The sequence below is a fragment of the Staurois parvus genome, unplaced genomic scaffold (genome assembly GCF_062004578.1).
Source record: "Staurois parvus isolate SC_StPar_1 unplaced genomic scaffold, SC_StPar_1.0 ptg000818l, whole genome shotgun sequence".
Taxonomy (NCBI): Eukaryota; Metazoa; Chordata; class Amphibia; order Anura; family Ranidae; genus Staurois; species Staurois parvus.
In genome coordinates, this window is record NW_028318614.1 from 3,786,068 (window position 1) to 3,808,685 (window position 22,618).

At 38.5% G+C, this 22,618-nt stretch overlaps 1 protein-coding gene across 1 annotated transcript in view; it reads right to left on the reverse strand.

The window, feature by feature from the left end:
* The window catches only part of LUZP2 (leucine zipper protein 2), a 786,744-nt gene that overhangs the window by 376,680 nt on the left and 387,446 nt on the right, over window positions 1-22,618 (reverse strand). Inside the window, exons 4-5 of the mRNA XM_089654967.1 lie at window positions 22,408-22,489; window positions 14,212-14,274 (exon numbers count right to left, since the gene is read on the reverse strand). Of these exons, the coding sequence (XP_089511093.1) occupies window positions 14,212-14,274; window positions 22,408-22,489 (145 nt within the window). The remainder of the gene's footprint in view (window positions 1-14,211; window positions 14,275-22,407; window positions 22,490-22,618) is intronic.

A 22,618-nucleotide genomic window follows, 5' to 3' on the forward strand; every position in this document is an offset into this window, starting at 1 on the left:
TCCCTAAAACAGGCAGATTAATGAACATTGGAGCCTGTGGAATTAGAAATGTTCTCAATGAGTGATTCATGAAAGTACAAGGAGCAGCCTAGCAGATCTCCTTCTAAGGTAGATAAGCTAAGAAAATTCATGTTTCCTTGGACTGCTCTCTTTTTCATGAAAACAAGAAATAAAATGCACTTGTTTGTTGTTCTACAGTTATGTCATCTTTAACACAAGTAAATACTGAATCTGCCATCTTATATGTATAGGCATGTTTAGGTCTATTAGTTTAACAGAACTGAGTAATACAAAAATAAATGGAAAATGTTACCCCCTTCATGACCAGGCCATTTTTTGAAATTCAGCACTGTGCTAATTTAACTGATAATTGCGCAGTCATGCAACACTGTACGCAAATTACATTTATATCATTTTTTTCACACAAATAGAGCTTTCATTAGGGGTATTTGATCACCACTGTTAATTGCTATTTTTTAATGTATGCACAAAAAATTACCAAACATTTTGAAAAAAAAACAATTTTTTTTATAAAACATATTAAATAAAAATCAGATTTCTTCATAAACTTAAGCCAAAATGTATTCTGCTACGTCTTTGGTAAAAAAAAAAAAGTCCCAATAAGTGTATATTAATTGGTTTGTGTGAAAGTTATAGCGTCTACAAACTATGGTATATGTATTTGAAAATTGATCAGTCTTTATGTACTGATGGTCTATCTCATTTCTTGTGGCTATTAAAATACCAAGACAGTACAAATACCCCCCAAATTAGCCAATTTTGAAAATTAGACAGCCTCAGGTATTTAGTAAGAGGTATGGCAAGTTTTTTGAAGTTGTACATTTTTGTCACAGTTTTTGGGAAAATGAAGAATTTAAATAAAATGTGTTTTTGTTTTTTTTAACATACTGTCACCAGCGCAGTACAGTGTCATCATATGACTGGTGTGGTGGTAATCAGGGATACTGGCTGGTGACAGTATGTTAAAAAAAAACTAAAAAATAATTTTAAAATGTTTTATTCAATTTTTCTAAACTTTTTTTTACTATTTATTTTTTACATACTTTCATCAGAGTAGTTCCATGTCACCATAGTAACACTGTACTACTCTGGGGAATGATCAGGGTTTTTTTTTTAACATTTTGATTGCTGTTACAATGGAGATCAGCAATGCTTTGAACTCTCATGAATGAGTCTCATTCATGACAGCTGTGATTACAGTTGATCTGTGGTTTACCTCAGCTAATCATATGGCACAGGGTGCTTTGATTGGCCCTGGTATCATGTGATAGCTGTGGGCCAATCACAACTCACTAGTATAGGAAGCAGAGTTGTTATGAAAGAGATTAATTCATAACAGTTTTGTTGACATTATGATCATGTGAGCGCATAGCAATCACATGTTCCCCAGGATGCTCAAAGAAGTCCGGTACCACTAGCCGCAATCTGCTGCATCTTCCGAAGCCCATGCAGGCATAATTACATACATGTACTTATTATTACTATTATATTATTATTACTATTTGCAAAAACATTGCGGGGGGAGGGGTTCAATAAAGCTGTTGCACCATTTTTATGGCATTAGTCTTTTTTGTTAACATATTGAGCCAAACTCATGAAGCATCTGCAATAATTCTGGCTCTGGCAACTACTCATGCAACAAATTCAGGTTATTCTAAAATGCACCTTTCTTACACTGCGTCACATTGAATGCACCAAATTCAAAATATTTGTAAGTATCTTACAAAAAATGGAGCTAAGAATGACTCTCATTTTGGTCAGAGAGAGACCCTGGCGCAGACAGTTTTTGTGAAAGTGTCTCATGTGAACTCTAAAAGCGGAGCAGCATGCACCAAATTCAAATACAAATTCTAGACAGGTACATGAATTCAGTGCATACTGCGGCACTTTTAAACTGTTTTATGCATGAAGTCACACATGAAAAGTTTTGAACAAAAAAATTTCTTTAAACAAATTTTTAAAAAAGTAAAAGAAAGCAAGAAAGAAACCTTTAAAAGGTTTCTGATGCCAGGAGGTGATGCAGGCTTTGGAGTCATGTGACTGCTCTGATTGGGTGTCACAGCAGTCACATGATCAGAAAGCTTTCCTTGAGGCACTGGTAACTGTTCCGGAAGAATGCAGGTTGCGCCCTCTCGGCACATGTTTTCTTATATGGGATACACAAATATGCGGCTTCTTGATGTCAAGGCCAAACTGCCGAGAGGCCACATATATTCATACTGCCGGCACCAGGGAGTTAACATTGATATGAATTAGCTTTGACTTTTTTTGCATGCTAGTCTCATATTGAAAATGAATAGGTTACTAAAGTCATGAAAATTCATAACTTCAAGCTCCCCTCTTTCAGCCGTCAGCGAGATTCCCCAATGGCAGCTGAAATGTAAATGCCGGCAAAAACAAAAAAAAGCAGGCAATTACCGGTTGATAAGGAGAGGGGCCGCCACGTCCTTAGCAACCAATCACTGACAGCTGAACTGTAAACAAGTCCGGGCAATTGGAACTATGAAAAAAAAAAGGCAGCCTGACAAAGTTTATCAATAACATTGCTCAGCTGCTAAAACAGAAAGATCAAAAGAAACATTGTTTAATTTTGTATCTTTATTTTTATTCCTCTACAGAAAAAAAGGGTTGAACTTTGATATGCAGATAAAGTCTGTTAAAAGCAACATGTCAAGTAAAAAAAGTTGTTTCTCTGTTTAACCCCTTATTAACCCTTAATTCACTCTAATCAGCCCCAATTAACTCCTTATTCTCTTTCTCCATTTAATTATTATTTTTCTACTTTTTCGTTTTTCATTTCTATTTTATAAACTATTAATAATTTAAACTTTTTTGTTTTTGTTTGTTTTGTTTATGAATAATTTTACATCTTTAACAATATATACGTTTCACATTGAAAAAAAAATGCAAAAACTGAAAAATAACAAATGTATTTAATTTGTATTCAATACAGCTGAACAGGTGTGTGAGCCAAAGTGGTTAAGAGAGGGGCTGCTGTGTCTTTAACAACCAATCACTCATTTAGCTGTCAGCAGGGTTCCCCTGCTGACAGCTGAAGTGTAAACAATACAATTGCCAGCAGGTATTGGTAACTGGTATTGGTGGATCTTCAACATTTAGGAGCAAAACATCTTGGGGTTGATTTACTAAAACTGGAGAGTGCAAAATCTTGTGCAGATGTACATGGTAGCCAGTCAGCTTCGAACTTCAGCTTGTTCAATTAAGCTTTGACAAAAAAAATAGAAACTGATTGGTTTCTATGCAGAGCTACACCAGATTTTGCACTATCCAGGTTTAGTGAATTAACCCCTAAATGTCTTTACAATGGGTTTTCAGACCAAGGCAGAATAGATTCTCACTGCCCTGTTCCCTCATTATGATTTATTATTTTATTTGTTCAGAGGATTTGTTTATTTATTTATGTGAATTATTATTATTATTATTATATTATTTATTATTATATTATTGTTTATTTTTTTATTACTATCATTCAGGATTTACATAGTTCCAACAGTTCTCTCAGCGCTTTACAACATGAGGGCAGACAGTACAGTTACAATACAATACAATACAATACAATACAGGAGATATCTCATTGGAGCTTACAATCAAAAAGGAAGGGTCAAGTGATACAAAAGGTAATAACCATGGGGGATGAGCTAATGGAGAAAGTAGAAATACATTTGTTAGATGGGGCAATAAGAGAAAGTTTTCAGGGGTCTCCTAAAAGAGGACAGAGTAGGAGATAGCTAGACAGATTGGGGTAGTTGTTCCAGAGGATGGGAGAGGCTCTGAGGAAGTCCCAGAGGGGAATATGGGAGGAGGTGACAAAGAAGCTAGAGAACATGAGGTCTTGGGAGGAATGACGAGATCAACTTGGTTGGTATTTTGAGACTAGGTTAGTGAAGTATCTGGGGGCCGAGTTGCAAATGGCTTTGTAAGTTATTGTTAGTATTTGAAATTGATTCATTGGGTGAGTGGTAATCAATGGAGGGATTGGCAGAGAGGGGTAGCAGACACTGAATGGTTGGTGAGGTGGATGAGTATGGCAGCAGCATTCATGATGGACTGAAGAGGGGATAGCCTAGGTCAGTGTTTCTCAACTCCAGTCCTCATGGACCCCCAACAGGTCATGTTTTCAGGATTTCCCTCAGATGAAACAGCTGTGGTAATTACTAAGGCAGTGAAACTGATCAAATCACCTGTGCAAAATAATGGAAATCCTGAAAACATGACCTGTTGGGGGTCCATGAGGACTGGAGTTGAGAAACACTGGCCTAGGTAAAGGTATGCCAATGAGGAGGGAGTTGCAGAAGTCGAGGTGAGAGATAACCAGGGAGTGAACTAGGAGATTTGTGATTATTAAATGTATTTATTTATTTATTTGTTCGTTCACTGGTTATTTTATATATTTGTTCAGTTTAATCACATTGCTTTGAATATAAGTAGATGTATTCAAAATAAAATAATGAATAAACTACAGTCCCACAGCCCAATAACTGCCATCAAAGTCAGCAAATGCTTTTTTTCTTTTAAACATAAATTTGCATATATTTTCTTTAACGTGACCATGGGGGCATGGAAGGGTCTGAAAATGCCCTTTGCAAAAAATATCCAATCACATACAAGGAAAAAAAAAGTATATTTGCTTGCACATAACTGAATGATGGAAGTTCACCTTATTCACTAAGGTATGGGAAAATCCCCTTGCAAAATACACATTTCCCTGCAAAGTGAACAGCCTATTTGCAATTAGTAAATCAAGCTCTATGTCACTAACATTTTAACAACAATAAAAAATCATATGTGCATAAAATGTATTTTAGGGTATGTACAAGTAAAAGCACCCCTTGAGGTTGATTTACTAAAGGCATATAGACTGTTCACTTTGCAAGGGAATTTTGTCCAGTGCTCTACAGAATGAGGCGAAGCTTTGCTGCAGTCAATCACCCAATAATGTTCAGGGAAGAGTGCAGTTTTTTAATTTCCTTGCACTTGATTGGGCGTTATTTGCAAAGTAAAATTTCTCCACATTCCGGAAAAATTATCTCATAAGGTGCAACTTGCCTTGTAAAGTGAATACCTATTTGCTTTAGTATATCACCCCCTTGTGTGGGTATCCAAAAGTCCTGAGACTGCTGCTGAGTGCTGCCAGTTTTGGATGGAATGTCAGCAGCCCCAGTAGACTCAGAGCTGTCACTCATAAAACACTTTATAGTATTTTCCTTTGCTCCTCCCTGGCAACTACATAAAAAGGAGTTGGAGGAGCTGGGCCAGCACATATAGTAATTAGACACTTTTAGAAGACAAGAGAATTATAACATGATAGGAGGGAGGATCAATTGTGGCTGTACCAGAGAATTGACTCTACCTGAAGTGGTCAAATTTTCTAGAAAATTCAAAAACACATAACAGTGAAGAAAAAACATTTGATATGCAAGTAAGCATAGTAAGCATTTAAAGTATGCATATTTTTTGTTTTAAGCATTTAAAATACTTCATTTTTCTTTGTTTTTACCTTAATTTTTTAGTTGGTAACAAAGTCTTTTTAATGTTCTGGTACCATCTGCCCTGGGTTGACTATGTGTATGCTTCCTAGTTTTGTTAGTTGCTAAATTATCATATTTTTAAATTAATAAACAAAAAAAATATACCTGCCGGAAGGTAAATTACTAGATAGCAGTGCAGTGAGGTATCATATAATTTGTAGTTGAAATGTACCGTATATACTCGAGTATAAGCCGAGTTTTTCAGCACATTTTTTGTGCTGAAAAACGGCCCCCTCGGCTTATACTCGAGTCAACGTCTGCAGATGTCAGGTGTGGGTGGGATGACATGCCGTCCCTGTCATCTGGACACACCCCCGGGATCAATCCTCGCCTGTCATTGGCCGCCGGAACTGTAGCTCAGGAGAGGCACACAGGCGCCCAATCACCGGCGAGGAGGTGGAGCTTGGAGAGGAGGAGCCGAGCGGCACCGCGAAGATCGAGCAAGTGAAGAGGAGGAGAGTGGCCGGAGAAGGAAGACATCTGACCGGTAAGTGTGTACCATGGGAGAGGGAGGGAGCGAGTGAGCCCAGGCTGGAGCAGGGGTCAGCAAGGTAAGTATCATTGGTGTCAGTGGGAGGAATAGTGCCCAATCATTGGTGTCACTAATACCAACGATGGGGCACTATTCCTCCCCCCACTGACACCAACGATGGGGCACTATTCCTCCCCCCACTGACACCAACGATGGAGCACTATTCCTCCCCCCACTGACACCAACGATGGGGCACTATTCCTCCCCCCACTGACACCAACCATGGGCACTATTCTTCCCCCCACTGACACCACCGGCTTATACTCGAGTCAATAGTTTTTCCCAGTTTTTTGTGGTAAAATTAGGTACCTCGGCTTATATTCGGGTCGGCTTATACTCGAGTATATACGGTATTCCTAAATAATAAATAAGTCAAAATGTGATAAATCTATTATCAATTAGTTAATTAAGTTGACTGATTTGATGTAGTACTATTATTAGGCAATAGTTTTGAACATTTAAATGTGCATAATGTTTGGTTCAAAATCTAAGCTGTAATTTCTGAATTTTAAAATATGATGCCAAAGACTGGAATAAAAATAGTTTTGCATACATTGCTGATTATTTTTAACAGCGTTGTATTTGATGTTAGCTAATTGTTCAAACAGTTTTTCTCTGAATATCTTGTCAGTTAATGGTGTGAGTACAAATCTGAAATAGCGGTAACCAAAAATTGTTTTGACAGATTCAGCTGCACATCTGGAGCTTAGAATTCTTTGTCTCATATTGTTCATTAGTCAACTTTTCTATTAATTGTAAAACAGACCCGCAGTGCAATAAGCAGGAAGAATTTACCAGGCTAGCAAACTGAGGAACGTGCCAAGAATGTACAGGGTCAATAGTCATAAAGACTATTTAATAGAATTTCTGAACTAGGCTTGTTGCTTCAAATATTGATTAAAGCATAGACAAAATGCTAGATTCTAATACTTTTTAAAGTCAGACTATCTAGAATCGAAGGTATATTACATTTACTGTGTATGGAAATAACAATACAAGGATAATGAAAATGTATTTATGAAAAGAAAAGGTGTAGATACGGGTCTATTTCTTAAAAGTACTATTATACTTGGAAACTCAAATGCCTTAAAAAAAGATTTAAAGTAAAAGTTCAGTCAAATATTAACTTTACTTAAATCTATTCCCACCCCCATTGTAAGTCAATTCCAACTAACCTATAAAGCAAATGTGTCAAAAACAAGGCCAGCAGGATGAATCTGGCCCACCAGGCCATTTCATGTGGCCATCACACCTCTCCTGCAGCTGCGACACCCCCTTTATCTCCCTCCGTCTCAGCAGTCGGCAGCAGAGAAGTGGACAGAACTCCTCCTATAGATCCTATGCCTCTCTGTACACCTGCAGCACCCCCTTGTTTCCACAACCCTTGGTCTCAACATTCACCAGAACCTGGTAGCTGACTGAAGCTCTCCTCTGGTCCTCCTCTAGTCCCTGTGCTTTCATGCGTTCCAGCTCCTCCCTAGCTTCTTCCTGGCAACAGCACAACGTACAAGGGTCACTGGGATGTAATGGAGGGTGGGGGACTCTTGACTTCTGGTGGTGGGAGGGAGGTTCTTGACATCTGATGTAAGTGGGGTGCTCTGGACATCTGCCTATAATTGCATATAATAGTTGAAAAGGAGGGTCGTACATTGCTAGTATCATCCACAAGAAACTTTATTGGAGATTGCTTAGACAGAACATCATGGCAGAACCATGTTCTGTCTGAGCAGTCTTCAATAAAGTTTCTTTTGAATGAAACCAGCGGTATGCAACCCTCCTTTTCAGACTTGCATCATCAGCTACAGGAGTGTGAGTGGGCTCCATGCTGGTCTGCACCAGCCCTTCACAGTGCTACAATGGTTACATACCGGCCCTATGAATGCGACCATAATGCTAATGTGGTCTACGATAAAACTGAGTTTGACACCCCTGATATAAAGGAAAGATGTCTATACATACCTATTTTAAGAGCCCTAAGGTCCGGGTCACATGATCGGTCCCAAGTGCTAGCTTCAGTGTACAGGCACAGCTGACAACAGATGTCCCATAGTAAGACTAGGGGTGAAGACACCACCCAGGCATTGCAGCCATTTTTGATCTTTTATTCACTGAAGCTGGCCGCTGGAGAGATCATGTGACCAGACCAGAGCTCCCTCAGAATAGGTAAGTATATAGATCTTTACACAGTAGTTAGAATAGGCTTAGAATGGGGGTGGAAGCTGGTTTAAGTATAGTTGAGATTGAACTGGACTTCTACTTTAAATATATTGTGCATTGTGCATATAAAATAGATAAAAATCCTCTTCTAACCCGTACTGATTATAGATTGTGCCTACTTGGGATCCCATTAAAGCGGAGCACCACCCAAAAGAGGAAGTTCGGCTTTAAGCCTTTGTCCCCCGCCCCCCATTAAGGATTGGCACCTTGGGGAGCGGGGGGGGTACCAAAGTTTGACAGGTACCCACTCCCACTTCTGCTGCAATTGCCTACGAGTGATTGGAAGCGGAAGTTGTCCTCCCCTCCTCCCTCCCACGTGACAGGTCCCAGAAGACTACAGGGCCATTTACAAAATGCAGCGCTTTTCGTGCATGCACAATGGGCAACCGGCTGTGAAGCTGTCACAGCCGGGTGCGCACACTGAAGAAGCCGGCACCAGGGAGAGAAGATGGCCAGTGAAACCAGCGGTGGTGAGGACACAGCTGGACCAAGGGACAGGTGCATGTCTGTATTTTAAGAGTCAGCAGCTACAGTTTTTGTAGCTGCTGACTTTTATTTTTTCTTTTTCAGGTGGAACTCCACTTTAAGATGTAACACTTCCATTATGTTCATCAGTATAGATGTTACTGAATGCTTTGTTCTTAACTCATCTGACACTAACTATGACAGATACTATCTCTGTTCGATGATCAGTGCTCAAACTCTTCTCAAATTCAAACTCAAATTCTTCTCTGTAGAATTATTGGTGCATATGTTATTTGAGTATTTTATTTGATGCTTGATCTCTACTATACTTGTTGTGGATGACCCATGTGCCTTACTATTCTGTATATCTGAGATACTTTGCTTATCTTTGCATTATTATTTTTGACTACTTGAAAATCCAATAAAAAAAAGATTGGAATCTAAATTAGATAAAGATATGTGTTATCAATGTGTGTTAACAATGTGAGTAAATAAAGTAAAAACAAGGAAGAAAACAAAAAGAAGACTTTTAAGGTAGCCAGCCACATGTACGTATCTGTTTAAAGTTTACTTTTTACTTACAGCTGATAAAAAATCATACACACATAGTACTATTAAAAGAACACATGTTCTCATTTCCATTAAATATCCAATAGCCTCATTCAAAGAGTTTCATCACACTCCCAGTCTCTATAACTACCTTTATTGTATTAGTTCCTAAACACCTTGTACATGTTGTGCTCAAACTTTAGAGTAGTCAACGTAGTGAGGGCATCAAACTGGGAGTTGGTATACCATTCAACTTGTTGCATTTCACGGAAAATGATTGCACTTCCTCAGGAGGGTAAATGAGGTATGCATTCCACTGTCCAGAAATGGTAGACAACAAAAGTAGAAAACAAGAATAGATGATTGGGTAGTAGGTAGCCTGCCAGCTAAAGAAGCCCAAGGGTGAGAAAATATTTTAGATGTATTCAGAGTTAGGACCCAAGAGCTCAATGTGACCAGGTAATATAGGTGGTAAGCCAGGAAACCAAGACAGTGATCCCAGCATAGGGCAGTGAAATTCTTGGTGTACAGTGTGTGGGCATGGTGCTCGCTTTACCCCATCTTTCACCCATGTTTTGATTTTTACTAAGAATAAAAAAATGTTTGTCTAGAGATATACCTTAAGAAAAAATAAAATGACTAATGTACAGATAAAGATAGCTCCACACAGTGGTCTTGCTTCTTGTCTGAAGCTGCTTTTCATTAGGAGATGACTTACAAAGAATATACACTTTAGAGCAATGTGGTGAATATATGTTCATGATAAAGATTCAAACAATTTATAGGGTTTAAAAGACTTTTTTTTCTGACTCAATGCATAAAAATAACATAGGATCAAAAAAAACAGCTATTTAAATGTTCGCCAAGTTCCCACTGATGTCCTGTTTTTTAATAAAAATTTTCTATAAATGTTTTAAACATTTTTTCCTAAAGTAGTATTAAACTTAAAACTAAAAATGTAACATATTGCAGCCTACCAATCATTAGATGGTGGCTGCATTTATTTTATTTTTTAGGCTTTTTCCCTCTGTTTTTACCTGGTGATCTGGCCAGTAACACACCCCACCTTAGAAAGCCTCCATTCTGGATGAAGGAGCACAGAGGCACTCTTGGACAGCAGTATTTTCTGTTTCGGGGGAGGTGAGTGTTAGACATATTAGCAGATTTAAGTACGCTAACAAATTGGAGCTAAACTTCAGCTCACATTTTATAAACAGTTACAGGAAACTTTTTCTCCCTTTGGGATTAAGGTTTTACAAAATAAATAAAAGCTAATCATTGTAAGCACTCCTGTCAGTGTTAAATGGTTTGTCTCACCTCTGTAACTGATACATCTGCAAGAAAGCTTGTTCTTTTGCAACCAACAGACTTATTGGCTGGATCACCAGATGAAAATAGAAGAAAGACAGCCCAAAAAATAAAACTAATGCAGCCATGACATCTAAGAATTGGTAAGTTGCAATATAATACATCTTTGTTTTTGGGTTTAATACTGCTTTCATTTTGTTAATGCCTAACAACACACACAAATTAAAAAGCAGATGTATGCCCCTCACTTCTCACCTGCCCAAGAAAAGAGCAGAGTCCAGGTCTAAATGAGAGCAGGAGAAAGTCTTATCTATTTTCTAAGCCTCATCTGGTAAAACTGCCCCCCCCCCCCCACCACCACCACCACCACCGCAGAAGGACCTTGTGCTTGTGACCTCATCTGCTTCCACAACGTATATATATAAAGAAATTAATTAAAATCATATGCCAGAACAGCTATTTTGTTAGACTACATAGCATAGCTGGAAATAAAAAATGTCTGATAGGTACATTATGGATGCTAGAATGCAGGAAATGCGCTGATATGTAAAGTGTAAAAGTGTTGTCTGTATACACAGAATCACAGAGATTCACTGAGTTTTGACTGTCATTACGAGAATTTGCTGAGATCTGACACTCTGTGGGGATTCATTGAGATCTACAGACATGCACTGAAATTTGACATATTAAGGAGATTCTCTAATATCTGATGCTCTACTGAGATTCACTGAAATGTAAACTTTAACTGAGATTCACAAATTGTTGGCACTCTACAGATATTCACTGAAATTTGACATTCTATAGAAATTCATTGACATCTGATACTCTACAGGGATTCACTGAGATATGGTACTCTACAGAGATTCACTGAGATACAATACTCTACAGAGATTTACTGAGATATGGTACTCTACAGAGATTTACTGAGATATGGTACTCTACAGAGATTCACTGAGATATGGTACTCTACAGAGATTCACTGAGATACAATACTCTACAGAGATTTACTGAGATATGGTACTCTACAGAGATTTACTGAGATATGGTACTCTACAGAGATTCACTGAGATATGGTACTCTACAGAGATTTACTGAGATATGGTACTCTACGGAGATTCACTGAGATATGGTACTCTACAGAGATTCACTGAGATATGGTACTCTACAGAGATTTACTGAGATATGGTACTCTACAGAGATTTACTGAGATATGGTACTCTACAGAGATTTACTGAGATATGGTACTCTACGGAGATTCACTGAGATATGGTACTCTACTGAGATTTACTGAGATATGGTACTCTACAGAGATTTACTGAGATATGGTACTCTACAGAGATTTACTGAGATATGGTACTCTACAGAGATTTACTGAGATATGGTACTCTACAGAGATTTACTGAGATAGGGTACTGTACAGAGATTTACTGAGATATGGTACTCTACAGAGATTTACTGAGATATGGTACTCTACAGAGATTCACTGAGATATGATACTCTACAGAGATTGAAAAATAAAATCCCACAAATACTCGCCTCCATGCCGCAGCATTGCTGTGATGCTGCAACTGTCCTCCTTTGGCTCTAACTCTGAGAACTGAGCAACCACATGACCGCTGACCGCTCAGTTCTTGGTACTGTCAGTCATCGATCTCCACTGTACCCTCCAGTGCTCAGTGGAGCACCAGGAAGTGAAGGGGTGACAGTAGCCAATCAGGCATGCGGGTGGATTCCGCCAATATTGGATCCTTCCTGGACCTTGAATGGCTCTGTTAAAGCAGCTGAGAGTTGGCTTTAGCCCACTCCCAGCTAACTCTGGGTCACGTGAGTGCAAAAGTAGATGCATGACATGAGAAGTATGCCCAAAAAAGCTTTGGCCATACTTCTTTTTTCTTTTTTTAAAATACTAGGGTCCTGGCTATATTGGCATCAATATTTTCTAAATCACTAACTTGGAAAAGGAAACTGCCTCAATGTATTAAAGTCAGAGACAGAAAGGGCACTAGCATTTTCAAAAGATAGCACTGACAGCCTCTGTATTTCTTCACTTCAGGTACAATTTATATTATACAAACTCTGAAGTACACATGTTTTTTTACAGGACACAGTCTTAGCCTAAGCTCAGAATGCCCTATGAGTAATTTTATTTGTGGGCTGTTTTAAGGGGAACATCTTGACATGAAATAACTTCTAAATATAGAAGAAGCCATGCACAAACTAGACAGCAAATCTAAAATCTTCAACCAGAAAAACCCAACAGCAGTTAATATACCATAATAGGCACCTGTCATAGTAATACCAAACATTGAGTTCTTTGCTAGTTTGGAAGAATTGTCAAGAGTTTCAAAGTGAAACATTATGTACCACGCACAATATTTTCACTGTAAGCAAAAATTCTTCAGACTGATCAAGATGTTCTGAGAAATGGTTATTTGTTACTGAAAAAAACTATAAGAAATATATATTTACTTATAAAGGTTTTGTCTACACATGGCCCAAATTTACCCCAAATTTCCCCTCCCTGGATACAGCATGAACTTATTTATCAAACATGTCCCCAAAGGGAACAAAAGCTTTTTTTTATTCCTTGTGACATCATATCCAAACCTATAAAATAAATGCAGGAGAAGCTGCTGGAAGCTCAGTTCATATTGACTTAGGCATGCCACTCCCAAGAGCCCTTTCCCTCCATGCGGTGTTTGGGTAGGTTCCTGTTGGTCAATGCAGCTGCACTGTTTTGCTGAAAAGAAAACTCTTTTTATGCATGCAGATTGGATCATGGAGTGGAATTCTGTAGTTCATCTAGCAACACTGCTTGGGATTTCAGTAGAGGAGAGGCAGCATTGTTAAAGGAATAGTATAGCCAAAGCTTTTTTGGCGGTACTTCTCCTATGGATCAAAGGGGTGCAGTTCGTTCTGCACTCCTGTGACCCATTTTCAGCCAAAAGTGGGCTAAAGCCAGCTGAAGTTACAGAGCTAATCCAGGCTTTGACAAGATTCTAATCATGTGGTTGTGATCCACCCACATGTCTGGACCAGTAGCTGGCTTAGCCTCTCAGTGAATCTCCTCCACAGCCCAGCGCTCCAGTGAGCACTGGAGGCGTAGAGCAGAGACCCAGTGACTAACATTCACCAGCTCTCCGCAGCCTGAAGACTGAGAACTGAGTGATCAGCTTTATTTGATCACTCAGTTCTTAGTCTTAGATCCGGTGGGTGACAGATGAGTGAGGTGACCTAAGTTAGTAATTTTTTTTTTAATGAAACACATACTTCTCTTTTAACCAACCGCAGGAAAGTAGGAGCTTGCTGGATGTCTATTAGAACCATCCAATATTTTTCTGTGCTTGAAATGTTTTTAAAGGGATGAAATGTAAGAAATGTGCATGCATTGCAGAGATGTACTTCATATGCTATTATTATTATACCTAGACATCCACTTCAAAGCTCACCTATGTGTTCCTGGACCACTCCAGAATTTTAAAAAGTTGACATATTTGCAGGTCCCGATATTAATTTTCTTACACTACACAGTACATGTATATCTGCATTTTAGTGGCATCGTTTACTTACCTCATTCTGTAGATCTCTGATCATTTTACTTTTCCGTTCCATTTCACTTTTTAGGAAATTGATCTAGAGAAAAATAAAAATGTAAATGATAAAGCATAATGGACATTTATACAAAGTGCTGCTTTAATCTTCTCATTAACTTAGCTTTAGAGGCAGGCAGTTTCCAGATTTTTAAAAAAAGAGAAAAAAATGTAAATGTGATATAGAGTACACAGAAACAGATGTACACAGTAAATTACTGTATATATTTTTATATACTTGATATGATTCTTCTAAGCAGTGCTTGTAGAGTACCAATGAAAAATTGGTAAGAGATAAAAAATTATAGAATTGTTTTTATGAGAATGAATGTTATGTTTTAGGAACAATGGATCAGACAATAATGTTGAACCTTTATCAGCCTGCAAACTACATTTATATAAAAATATGGCAAAAGACACAGCAAAGTATGACAAAATATATGAATGAAAAAATGAATAATCATGCAAGTAGACAAAGAGCTATCTTGTGGAGTTTAGGGTATTTTATAAGGATTATGGAAGGCTCGTTTGAAATATGGCTTGCATTAACTCACTTGTACAGGAGAGTTGTACATTATGGAACTCTTATCACCTACTGGGGTAAGCAATATACATGCAAAGAGAAAATTTATAGGAGTGTGGGAAAACATTTTTTGGGGGGAATGGGGGGTGCGGTAAAAAATACTTTGTATATCCCTTTTGATTTTTCATTGGGACTTTAGTTTTGCTGTAGATCAACCTATTCATTTTACATTGTCTGGCTACTCTTCTTAAACTTTTACCCCTCCCTTTGTAACCCCTACCACATTAAGACAATCTCTTTATTAATGCTTGTAAAGTTATTAATAGATACTTGCCCCCTTCTTGTATTGTTTCCCAAATTTCAGTGCCCTGTCCCCCCAATGGGTCAGAAACCCAGTGTTTTTTTTCATTTACAGACCCCTTTCCATTTCCACACATAAAAGGAAATCTAGAGTTTAGTGTAGTGTGTGGGTTCTTCACTTTATCATAGGTTTTCATTAGTGACGGGCTTAATGTTCGAGTTGAATGTAATTTTGAGTTCAGTGAACACACAAATGGTAAGGGCATTCAGTGAGCTGTTTGCCTGCCATGCCCCACAGTGAAATGCGCTCTGACAGTGCATTGTGATTGACCAAAGCTATGCACCTGACCACAGGTCAGGTGCAATGCGTTGACCAATTACAGCACAACCAGCATGCCCCAGTTTATGACATCAGAAGGGGGTGGGGTAACAGCCCATTATATATTTAAGAACTGTCAGGCTGGTGGAGCAGTCAGATGGCGGGAGCCTGCGTCGAGAGCAGAGCCTTTTTTTTTCTTTTTTCAGGTCGACGGTGGTGGCGAGCTGCGTGATTGATGTTGATCTACTTCGGGGGACATTTTTTTTATTTTTATTGTTTTAATAAAGGACTTGTTAAAGACTGTCTATTTTCATTTTTTACACTACACTTTTTTTTTGTGAATGTGTAGCGGTACTATGTACCCCATACTCATTCACGTGGGGGATCCCTTGTTAAAGAGGGCTTCCAGATTCCGATAATCCCCCCCATCCTCAGACCCCCACAACCGTCAGCCATGGTTATCGGGAAGAGGCCTTTGTACCCATCAAAATGAGGACAAGATGCTTTGGGGGGGAGCCCCTCTATCCCTAAATCCCCCCCCCCATGTTCAGGGCATGTGTCCTGGTATGGTTCAGGAGGAAAGAGCGCTTACTCATCTTCCCCTTTCCTGACCTTTCGGGCTGCTTGGATAAGGGTTTGGTATGGATTTGGGGGGGGGACCCCATGCCATTTTAAAAAAAATTGAGCTTTTTTTTTAATTGCTGGCAATTCTTTTTTTCTTAATTCAGCTGTCAGCAGGGAACCCCGCTGAGAGCTGATACATTACTGCAAAGTTTTCACTACTAAAATACCACATGACCTAATAAAATAACTTATGCGGCATTTTAGTAGTGTTTTTTAGTGAATACCAACTTTTTTTTACTGTTCTGTATCCTACCACATACTCAGATGTGGTAAGATACTGCTTAGTGAATTGTCCCCTGGGTTCGAAGTTCACGTTCAAACTTTCATTAGGTTAAAATGTTTGACCACAAACCAAACAGAGGGTTGTTTGGCCCATCATTAGTCTTCGTAAACATCTCAACTCTCAGAGTGCAATGCAAACTGGGCTGTGAATCAGTGGGTACAGACATCTTAGGCACTGAGGGTTGTGTATAGCAAGCTACAATGTAGCTACAGTCTTATTATAATAAAAATAGTTTAAAGTCATGTTGGACTAAAGTCAGTGACTTACACTGCTCCTCTTTTAAAAATACACAACTTTGTGGTTAGACCAGAATGCTTCAAATAGAGACATAGTGTTTTCATTTATATTGAAGGACACCAAACTGAAAGATATGGGTTTTTTAATAAATAGGGACACAACAATTATACTGTATTATGCTGCTTTATTTTCTTCATTGTATACTGAACTTGTTCCTGGCTGCCTTAAAAGATGTTTGCTCCAAAATAAATGCTTCTGAGAAGATATCAGTATTGATCATCTGGTATTGCCAAAAATGGCTTAGTATCCTCTGAGACAGCACCCCGCCAAGCCCCTGCATTGTATAGATAATGTTTCACTATGTCCCACCATTAGCAGAACTCATTTTTTTACAGACAACTAATGGATGGAGGCTTATTTTAACTATGTACCAAGGTTGTAATTAATTTGATATAATATGGCTTATATAGGATTAAAGCATTAATAAATAACAACAAAATTTATCATCGACATTTTGTACCTCTAGCCAAAGCATTTTTTTTGGGCTTGGATAGAGTTGAGAAGGGTTAGAACTTTATTCCTATATTTTTGGATAGATGTAAGAAGGGTTAGAACTTTAGTTCTATATCTTTGGATAGAGTTGAGATGGGTTAGAACCTTAATTCTATATTTTTGGATAGAGCTGAGAAGGGTTAGAGCCTTAGTTCTATATTTTTGGATAGAGTTGAGTAGGTTAGAACTTAAGTAATTTTTTGGATAGAGTTGAGAAGAGTTAGAACTTTAGTTCTATATCTTTGTATAGAGGTGAGAAGGGTTAAAACGTTAGTCTGCTATTTTTGGATAGAGTTGAGAAGAGTTAAAACATTAGTTGTATATTTTTTGTCTTTGTCTCTCTTTGTCTGTGTCATTTCCCTTCTCTTTCTGTCCCAGAGATACAAAAAGCAAATGAGAGGAAATCCCTCTAAAGTGAGCCTCTACTTAGACAGTTCTCACCGGAACAAGTGCCCACATTGTATATTTTCTCTTTATCCTGATCTAGTGACATCTGTCAAAATTTGGATTTCTCATCACTTTTTATGTCAGGGAACATGGTCACCGGAACAAACAGAGAGGGTAAATCATCATCAACAACAGTAAAAACTTGACAGACAACCCATTCACATTCTATTCAAAATAAAAAAAAAGTTTGGGGTAAAGAAACACTTTACATTTTCCTTACTGAGGATCCACAAGGCTGGAACTCCAAAAGAATGTGGCATTGCCCTCCTTGTCCAACCAGACCTGCACTGGTGTTTTCCAATAAAGAATATTTCAAGTCACCTAAGAGCAGTTGTGTAGTTACAGCAGGAGCTGTTAGAGCTGTTAGCTCTCAGTAAAAGGGACCATATTCATGTTTCTTCTGTAAGCAATTCTGCCAAGACTGTAGAGCTGTCAGCCAATAGTACTAAACTGAGTGCACCCTAACACGGACTTCCAAAGTAAAAGGAAATTTAATTAGATAATTAAGTGGGGCATTTCTACTGACCTATAATGCTAAGGGAATATTATTGCTAGGGTGGGAGGAGAGTCCTGTTGAATACCAGTGCGAAAAGGACGTTTGAGGTTCTTCCTAAATCATACAGTCAAATTCAATGCATATGTTGTGGTCCCCCTTTTCAGTGTGCATAAAACACTCATATAATGTTACCTGGCTGCCTTATACTTTATGTTCCTGTATGTTCATTAGATTTTTGTAGCAACAACCACTGTGGAACAACAAATCCTCATTATTTACAACTGAATTTTTTCAGTTTTAATTTCCCTCAGTAGCTCTGCCCTCTTTACCAACAGTGAGCTGTCACCCTGTCAGCCTTCTAGTCTCTAATATAAATGCATAGCAAGGACACAGGAAAAGGGAGAGAGAAAAGTGCTGAGACCAAACTAGAGTGACTTTGTACTTCTGCTGTGAGATCTGATGATGAACTGCTCCACAATGACTGTAACTCTGGAGGTCAGTGATGGCTTATTTTAAAACTTAATTGCTTACGGGTACAAATATGTAAATATTTCAATGGCCATAACATGTAACAATTCTACTTAAAAAAAAAAAGAGAAAACAAAACAAAATTGCACACTAGCATATGAAAGACCTTACAATTGCGGAGGGTAAATGGAAAGAAAGAAAAGAGTACCACATCCAATTATACTGTATATCAAAGAATGTGAACACTAAAGAGTACATGGACTTTTAAGGTACCCATGGATTACAGACATTTTTTTTTTTATTAAAACATCAATTGTTATCGACAAAATAACATATGCAGTTGCAAGAAAAAGTATGTGAACCCCTTGGGATTACGTGGAGTTTTGCATGAATTGGGCATAAAATGTGCTCTGAACGTCATCTAAGTCACAACAATAGAAGAACACAGTCTGCTGAACATAATACTACACAAACATAAGATGTTGCCATGGTTTAATTGCACATAACATGTAAACATTCACAGTGCAGGGAGGAAAAAGTATGTGAGGCCCTAGCTTAATGACTTCTCCCAGAGCTAATTGGAGCCAGGAGTGAGCCAACCTTGACTCCAATCAGTGTGATGATATTGGATGTGTTGCTGACAGCTGTCCTGCCCTTAGAAAACACACACCTGTTTTGGTTTCAAGAAGCAATGTCTGATGTGAACCATGCCTCGCAGAAAAGAGCTCTCAGATGACCTATGATCAAGAATTGTTGTAAGTCCAAAGGTTTACATACTTTTTCCTCCCTGCACTGTGAATGTTTACATGTTATGTGCAATTAAACCATGGCAACATCTAATGTTTATGTAGTATTATGTTCAGCAGACTGTGTTCTTCTATTGTTGTGACTTAGATGACGTTCAGAGCACATTTTATGCCCAATTCATGCAAAACTCCACGTAATCCCAAGGGGTTCACATACTTTTTCTTGCAACTGTAACATGTTATATACTGTACATGTTACAACAACAAACATCATTGTAAATAGTTGTAGATATCTAAAAGGAAAAGTATTTCCTCCTCTGCATAAGCATTATTTATTTACAGTTGTGTCCAAAATTATTCAACCCCCACTGAAATTGAGTGTTTTGGCCAGTTTGACATTGCTTTTGATCATTCAGTCATCTTGCTTACATTTACATTAAAGAGGCACTTGTAGGTCAGACAAATATAACATAACAGTTATAATGAAATAACCACAAATGTCTTTTCTGTGCTCACAGCATTATCAGTTTTATTCAACCCCCAAGTGACATTCAATCTTAGTACTTAGTACAGCATCCTTTTACAGTTATAACAGCTTTTAAACGTGAAGCATAGCTTGACACAAGTGTCTTGCAGCGATCTACGGGTATCTTCGCCCATTCTTCATGGGCAAAGGCCTCCAGTTCAGTCACATTCTTAGGCTTGCGCACTGCAACTGCTTTCTTTAAGTCCCACCAGAGGTTCTCAATCGGATTTAAGTCTGGTGACTGCGATGGCCACTCCAAAATGTTCCAGCCTTTCCTCTGCAACCATGCTCTAGTGGACTTGGAGGTATGCTTGGGATCATTGTCCTGTTGAAAGGTCCAACGTCTCCCAAGCCTCAGGTGTGTGACGGACTGCATCACGTTTCCATCCAATATCTCCTGGTACTGAAGAGAATTCATGGTACCTTGCACACGCTGAAGCTTCCCTGTACCTGCAGAAGCAAAACAGCCCCAAAGCATGATTGACCCTCCACCATGCTTCACAGTAGGCAAGGTGTTCTTTTCATCATAGGCCTTGTTCTTCCTCCTCCAAACATAGCGTTGATCCATGGGCCCAAACAGTTCTAATTTTGTTTCATCAGTCCACAGAACACTATCCCACAACTTTTGTGGTTTGTCCACATGGCTTTTGGCATACTGCAGTCGACTCTTCTTATTCTTTGGAGACAGCAAGGGGGTACGCCTGGGAGTTCTGGCACGGAGGCCTTCATTACGCAGTGTGCGTCTTATTGTCTGGGCTGAAACTTCTGTACCCACATCTGACAAATCTTTTCTCAGTTCCTCAGCAGTCACACGGGGACTTCTCTCCACTCTACGCTTCAGGTAGCGCACAGCAGTCGAAGTCAGCATCTTCTTTCTGCCACGACCAGGTAGCGTTTCAACAGTGCCCTTTGCCTTGAATTTGCGAATGATGCTTCCTAAGGTGTCTCTTGGTATGTTTAACATCTTTGCAATCTTCTTATAGCCATTGCCCTTCCTGTGAAGAGAAATCACCTCTTCTCTTGTCTTCCTGGACCATTCTCTTGCCTTCACCATGTTTGTAACCACACCAGTAAATGTCTAGAAGGAGCTGAGTATCACAGTCATTTTAAAGCTGCCTAATTGGTGCTTATTATGCTTGATTGCTGCTCGGTGACATCCACAGGTGTTTTCAATACCTGATGGAAAGCACCTGTATGAACCTCTGTTCTTCAGAGTGGTAGTCTTTAAGGGGTTGAATAATTGTGGCAATGAAGAAACCACATAAGAACCATTTACTACTGTATTACATAAACAATTGATGTCATTTTAGTTGCATTTGGGTAGTTACAACGTCCTTGTAGGATTTGATTCTGAATACAATTCCAAATGTACACTATAGTCCCTAAACCCCTTTACAGCATTGGGGGTTGAATAATTTTGGACACAACTGTATATTTGGTTTGTTTTTCAGCACCCATATTCTCATTTTCAGCTCTCATGTTCTCGTTTTTATGTAATTATTTTCATACTCTGATTATGAATGACTGTTTGGTCTCAATTATGACCCGGTGCAGGGGACATTGTATTGATGTCAGATTGAAATGAAAATCTTATGTTTTTTCTTGCCCCGATGAACGGGCACTTAGATCCTCAAAATGCATTGGCTAATTCTCAAATTATACGCCCAACCTTTAATGGAATAAAGTTGTATCTGGACCTCTAATTAGTGGTTTGGCGCTTCAGTTTCACCTCTTCTTACAAGTCCTAATTAGTGTCATATGGCAAGATATGAAAGATGCGTGCACCAAACAAAAAACAAAATCAGCTTTAAAGGAAACAAATGTTGTTCTTTTAGAGCAAATAAGGCAGTATAAGTACAGTTATAATTCACTAGAAGCTCCATTCACAGGCAATAGCATTTTAAACATATGCACCTACTTGCACGTGCTTTTGATTTTCAATAGTTTGGAACAGTCACCTTAGTAATATCGATGTGCACTTCATTAGTTCTTGAATGTAATACACATGCAAAATAGGTAAAAAATACCCAAACCATTATTAAATAATCCAGTTTTAATGTTAGGTGTACACCACAACTTAGTTAACCGACATTTGGATACCTTTAGCAAGCCACATGTGTTACTGTACTTGTCATATTCCATCTATAACTGACATGATTTGCAAATTGTCATGCTGGAGGAATAGGATTGAATTGCTCTGCCCACTTAATGGATGCATAAATGCAAAGGTCAAGTTGTATACAGCTTTAAATCTAGCCCCATATAGTACAAATATCTTCTGCTATATGTCTATCCTCCTCATTACTTAAAAGGAAGTAAAGTTCCAGCAAAGAAACTCACATTATAAAGTCCCTTTCTATTTTGAAGGAGATAAATGTGAAATCTCCAAAAAGCTTTTGTTAGTAATGTTAACATGAGTGTTCAAAACCCTAAAACTGCAAGTCGTTCTGTTCAATGTTAAACTGCCCATTACCCTGCACTTCCTAGCTATGGGACACAAAGCCAGACCATTACCAAAAAAATACGCTTTTATGTGTTTTCAAAGCACTTCAAATATCACTTTAGCACCCAACAAAAGCACAGCAACACAAAAACACAGAGAAAAAGAAAAATGGAAGGAAAGTAATTGGAGAGTCATGTGACACAAACACTTACAGTGGCCTGCTGCTTCTCAGCCTTTTCAGAAGCCTCATTAAGTTGCTTCGTGAATGCTTCCTGTAGCGTTTTCATTTCTGCTCTGTTTTATTAAAAAGAAAAAAAAAATTCCATTTGTTTTTTTTCACAATACTATATAACAAATTTATGCAACAACACACTGCAATGCGCAAAGATGATGTGCAAAGTATGGTTTCTCATAACTACCAAT